At 31.4% G+C, this 6452-nt stretch overlaps 1 protein-coding gene across 1 annotated transcript; it reads right to left on the bottom strand.

The window, feature by feature from the left end:
- Positions 1-970: 970 nt before the first annotated feature.
- LOC131075629 (CASP-like protein 4C1) lies at positions 971-4530 on the bottom strand. Its single transcript, XM_058012459.2, has 3 exons — positions 3991-4530; positions 3457-3592; positions 971-1525 (listed from the first exon to the last, which is right to left on the bottom strand). Exons 1-3 carry the CDS (start codon positions 4287-4289, stop codon positions 1277-1279), a joined length of 684 nt encoding a protein of 227 aa, XP_057868442.1. The 5' UTR covers positions 4290-4530; the 3' UTR covers positions 971-1276.
- Positions 4531-6452: the final 1922 nt, after the last annotated feature.

The following is a 6452-nucleotide window of genomic DNA, read 5'->3' as shown; positions in this document are numbered from 1 at the left end:
CCTCCAAATCTTGAACTTGCTTTCAAACACAAAATGTTTCGTAAGAAACTACCATAACTTCCATTGGGTTCCAAAGTACTTCTTGAATTGAATCTTTATAACATTGCACCCAATCCTTTGTATTGCAGTACCATTTTCAATGTTGAATCCTAACAATCGTTTGAGAACCACTGTTAAAGTCCGATGCTCCATTTTGAACTTGGACTTAAACACTAGATAAAGACTTTCCAAACAAAAAAAACTAAGGTTCAACCTTACACATCAAAACTCGACAAGGGAAATATGTTGAAAACTTAACATTAAGTGAAGTGTCAAAGATCAACCCAAGAAGTGGAACTTTTGAATAAGGCCAACAAGATACAAAAGACACGAAGAAATGAAAGCTTTAGTTCAAAATGGACTGTCGAACTTTGACAAGCATTTTGGAGCTCAACTAAAACACCGACAACTTAGAAGTATGACTCACATAACTTGTAAAATGGTATAGAACAAGTTAAGTTTTGAATTTGGGACCAAAACTTGAGCAACACTATTCAATTGCAAGAAGCAAGATGTCATTTTGTATCGCTACACAAGTGACAAAAATGAACAAAATTGAAAACAATATTCATTTCCATATTAAAAATTGCAAAGAGTTCTTTTTTCAAACCAAATGTATTAAAAAAGATTGTTCAACAAAATCTAACAAAAAGACTAAGTCTTGAAAAACTCGAACGAGATCTTTCATTACTACAAGATGTATGACTATGTTGATCACCTTATCATAATGCAAATCAAAAAGCAAAGATTACAAGATTCATTAAACCAAAATTACAAAAGACACAATTTCAATCTCTCTTATTTATTACACCTATAAAAAATTTAAACCTTCATAAATAACATACTTAAAAAATGTACCATACCATAAATTCAACCAATTAAATTACAACCAATAAAATAAATTCTTCAACAAAACTTTCATCTCATAAAATTGCTCAAAGCTTGATAATAAAATTTAAAAAAATGCTCCAAACTGCTTCCAAGTTGGAGGCAAAATGATGAGTACCAACCAATACAACACACAACTGCCAATAACCAATAAGCGGGGCCCGCAAAAAGCTGGTGTTGCATTAAAATACTTTCCAGATAAGAATACAAATAAATAAGGAATAGGTAGCCCGTAGCCCATACGCATATTCTCCCGGAAATTGCATTTGTTTTGGTTGTAAAGGTACACGTGACTTGACAAGCTTTGTGCCCCGCCAGGTGCCAGTTGTACGACAGGGGCGTGCCGGTGTCAAGTGTTAAATGTGAAGCGAGAGTTGGTAATAATAAAGGAGGCGACTCGGAAACCAGAGAGCAAACACGCGCACGCCACGAATACGAAAGCTGCAAACCCTAGAGAAATTGCAATGTCTGATTGCACACAAAACACATTCACATCGTTACACGTGTGATCCATCGCTATCCATATCTGTCCCCTCCTCATGTTCTGTGCTAATGTCGTCCCAGCTGAGCTCGCTGACATCAGCATGTACGCAAATGCCTGTAAGTATTCCACCAACAAATTCAAATTATTTATTCACCTTTTCATGCTCGGACACCACAATTAGCTCTGTATTAGGTAGAAAATAGATCACAATTGAAATTTTTTTAAATTGGCAAGAAATGATTTTTCTTTTTGTTTTCTTTCTTTTTTTGGGGGGGGTTATCTTCTTGTTTCTGGTATGAAAGGCGAAGCATAAATGCCTAGAAGTAACAAGTACATCAAGATTTTTTGAATCATATTTCATGATCTATCAAGAAAAAATAGATTGCAGAGAATGGTCCTTCCAAAGTTAGTTTGGGAAAAAGAGAAGCGAGGCCATGACACTCAGAATTAGTTAGGAAAAAAGTAAGCCCTCCTTGCTAGATAAAGTAGAGTGAGGTAATGTGATGATATGGACAGGTGATAGCTAATTACGGAAAGAGAGGTGAAGCAATGGCATTGAGAATTAGTCAAAAACAAAGTAACAAGTACATCAAGATTTTTTGGATCATATTTCATGATCTATCAAGAAAAAATAGATTGCAGAGGATGGTTCTTACAGAGTTAGTTTGGGAAAAAGAAAGGTGAGGTCATGACACTGAGAATTAGTTAGGAAAAAAGTAAGCCCTCTTGCTAGATAAAGTAGAGTGAGGTGATGTGATCAAGATTTTTTGGATCATTTTTGGTGATTTATCAAGAAAAAATAGATTGCACATAGATTGCAGAGAAATGGTTCTTACAGAGTTAGTTAGGGAAAAAGAGAGGTGAGGTCATGACACTCAGAATTAGTTATGAATTAAATTATGTAAAATTTATTTTAATCGTAAACATATTATCTCTGAATAGATGCAACATAACATTAGAGATTATCAGAAATCAATTTCAGTATTCTGGGGATTCTTTTGAATATTACTTTTAAAGACATCAGACAGAATTTATGAATTAAATTACTTAAAATTTATTTTAATCATTAATATTTTGAATGACATGATCCATCAGCAAGATGAGATAACTATCAATTGAAATTGATAAATCATAAAGTGATCCAAAATATTAATGAAAACAATAAATTTTATAATCCAATCTGTTTTAATCCTATTTGTAAATGTATTAATAAAAGATTTTACAGCTACGAAGACCGAATAAAATCAGTCAGCTGAAGAGTATGGCATTAATATCAAACACAAGATAAAAGGCTCCCAAAAAGTTTTATGAGGTTCCTAGATATTTTTATATCAATTTTTTATTGTAAAACTTGATAATATATTTGAAATTTTGACGGACATCACCTATTTAAATTAATTTTCTTATGCAAATGTCACCGGAAGATGTACATTCCTTAATGTAAAATATAACAAGTTATAGGCAAGTTTGTGATGAAGAACTGCAACAGAAGTAACTTGTTTTCTGCTATTTATAAGGCAAGGATAATGATAATAGAGCAGCAAACAGAGTCTTGCTTACTATACCTGTAATCCTTTAGTGTAAAATCTTGCTCCTAGTGAGTCAACATTCCCGAATCTTTCATTTTGATCTTTCACAATTTTTATTGGTTTTCTTCTTTTTGGCCAGATAATACTTTCCTCCAGTAAAATCATCTTCTACCCAAATCATTTTGTCACAGGTAACTAATTCCCTTTCAGTCATTTGACAATCGGGTAAAGTTTATTACAGAACCTATAGATTCACTTGTTTTGACTGTAAATCTAATAACAATCAAAGAATCATGCATAATACTCATTTTACCTTTACTTCAGCAATCTACACAATTTCCATTTTTGAATGATTTTACTGCTAAAATCCATTCCATTCATTTTAGATCATTCTAATCCCTAACAAAACGTTTGATTCCTTTTGATTTTGCCTATGCTAAAATCTAAAAACAGAAATAGACAGATCCAAAGAGTGGGGGCCATATGCTGCAGAAACTACAAAAACTGAAAGCTTACCTGGTCATGGCCAAAATCAAACCAAACTTGGATCATCTCAGGCAACAAAGTGTTGACCCTCAAAAGCTCCCACATGACCAAACCCATTTGGGCTAACGAGTATATACAAATGATAGCGTTTGCAGCAAACACATATCTACAAAAACTCATCACCAGTTAGAAAATTAGAGTATTAAAAAGCAGGGTAAAACAGATTTGAACATGTCTTCAATAGTAAACACAGTAAACCCTAAAAATCAAATAGTGATCATATTTTCAACAAACCAAAAAAAATTGTGGGCAATGAGAAGAACAGGGAAACAAGCTAAAACCAATGAGAAGAACTTGGAAACAAGCTAAAACCAGATGGAACAAAGAAAAAGAACACAAGATGAACGTGATGAGAAAGTAAACCCTAATCACATTTTAAACAAACCAAAACAAATTGTGGGCAATGAGAAGAACAGGAAAACAAGCTAAAACCAGATGAAACATGGAAAAAGAACCCAAAATGAAAGCAAAGAGAAAGCAAGCTGAAGGGATAAATAAACCTACCTAAAGGCGTCATAATCATACCAATTTGCCTTGTTTGAAGTGGGTAAAGTTCCTGAAGTGTTGTTGCTAGGAGAGGGCGTATGGGTATTCATAGCCATGAAAATGGAAGCTGCAAGAGAGAAGCAGAGTGAGAGGAGGCGGAGGAGGAGGATGAGCTTATTGAACCTTCTGACCTTCTGTATTGAGGCAGTTGAATAATAATGCACAGCTCCTCCCCGGGCAGGGCTGGGGCTGGGCCGCTCTCCATTGTGCAGCCTCAGAACCGCCCCAGGCAGCTCAGGGGACTGCATACCGTACATTTTCTGGAGGGTGGGCGCTGGGCTCTGTTCTGTGGGCTATGGAGAAAATGGGCTGCGGGCACGAGCACAGGCAGGGGCGCTTCCGCCTCTCATGGCTGAAGAAAAAGCAAAAGGGAGGTATTTTTTATACATGCCTGAAGATCAATGGCTGTGCTATACATGGAATTTGATTTATCCACCAATTACCCTTCCCTTTTTGACCTCTGCTACCAGCTGAAATTGTGTTTTTTGGCTTTTCACCTCATTTGCACAGCTGTCTGTTTTGGGATGACAAGTACAGTGCAGCGCCGCCTGCGTCAGCACTCGGTCATCCTTACTCCACAACCTTAAATTTGTTTTTAATTCAATTTAGGGGAGGATCTCTCAAGCTGGGGTTATTCTCCATAGCACCTCTTCAAAATTCTAAATTTACATAACATAATAGCTTTTCAATTATTTTTTTTAGTTTTAATAGCATTGTGGAAACAGATTATGAAGATTGGGCCAGTAAAAATGGTGTGAAAATCTGTTGTGTTTTGAGGATTTTTGCTATTGATCTGTGTCATAAATGCTTAATTTTAATAATTTGATTTTTATTTAATTATTGAGAAATAAATTTATAGAAAGTAAAATGTTAAAATTATCTAATATATAATAGATCAAATCTTTGTGGGTGGAAGTTTTGGTTAGATTGGATGTTGGAGACAAGTAGTCACAAGGTAGAGTTCTGGTTTGATTGACAGGTCCATTATCTAATTTATAGACTAAAAAAAGATAAAACTTATGGAAATTAAAAGATTGTTAATAATATATTAAAAAACTATCAATATATTAATAATTGAGGAATAATATATATAGATTTTTTAATTATTAATATATTAATAACTAGGAATAAATTTTTAGGTAAAAGAATGTTCAAATTATCTAATATAACATATAGTTTATGTGGGTGAAAGTCATGGTTCAATTGGTTGAAAGCATTGTTGTATACAAGTGGTCACAAGGTAGGGTCCTAGTTTGATTGAGTGAAAGCATCTATTTCAAACAAGGGGTCACAAGGTTCATTATCAACTGTCACATTATAAAGATAAGGGGCTAAACCCATTCCTATAGTCTTAAAAAAAAAAAATGTATATTATAAGATTTTTTAAATATATATTAATATTAAAAATAAATGTATATTTATCATAAGAAATTAATTTATGATAAATAATGTTGATGTTATATTTATCTTTCTTTATTTGAAATTAATATTAGATTCAAATTTTCTTGTTTTTACATATATGATAATGATGTTGAAAAGGAGAGGGAAAGATCGATCTCTTCTTTAGAAGTTGAAAAAGAAAAGTGAAGCTTTTATAATCCATCAAATTTAAAGGATAATAAAATATAGGTCAAGAAAGTTATATTTTATTAAATAAATATTTTTATATAAAAGATAATTTTAAATTTTTAAATTGGTATGATGATAAAAATGTAAAATAAATGTGAAAAGAATCTATTAAAAAATTGAAATAAAAGATCGTTATAAATTTTTAAATTGGCATGATGATAAAAGTGTAAAAATAATGTGAAAAGGATCTAAAATGTTGTAAAGGCAATTGAAATATTAGAAAGATGCTAGAGACATTTATGGAAATAACAAAATGTTCAAAAAGTAAAGATCATGTTGTTTATGAAAATTATTAGTGATATTTTTTATGAAAACAATTTAAAGAACATATGTTTGAACTCTATTTAGATTTTGCAATTTGTTAATAATTTAATGATATATATTTTGTGATATTAAAATTATAATTTAAATATAAATGTGAAAAGATCATATATTTAATTTATACATTTATTAAAGAAATGAAATATTCATATTTATGTTAAAAAATTAAAGGAAAATGAAAAATGCAATGCTTTAAATTCTAAATTTTATGAATAATTTAATAAACATTTATTCCATAGACCATAATTTAAAACAATAATATAAAAGTAAATGTTAACAGATCATTTACTCACTTTGTACACCCTAAATTGATGTAAAAATAATACTAATTTTGATTTTATATTTTATGTATAATTTAAATATAATTTAAAAGTATGATCTTATAAATAGATAAATTACTTTTTCATATTATTTTTTACTTACATTAAGATTATTTTTAAAAGTATTCTAAGACATATATTTATTAGAGG

The sequence above is a fragment of the Cryptomeria japonica genome, chromosome 8 (assembly GCF_030272615.1).
Source record: "Cryptomeria japonica chromosome 8, Sugi_1.0, whole genome shotgun sequence".
In the NCBI taxonomy this organism is placed as follows: Eukaryota; Viridiplantae; Streptophyta; class Pinopsida; order Cupressales; family Cupressaceae; genus Cryptomeria; species Cryptomeria japonica.
The sequence above is the reverse complement of the archived record's forward strand: the minus strand, read 5'-3'. Positions and strand labels throughout refer to the sequence as shown.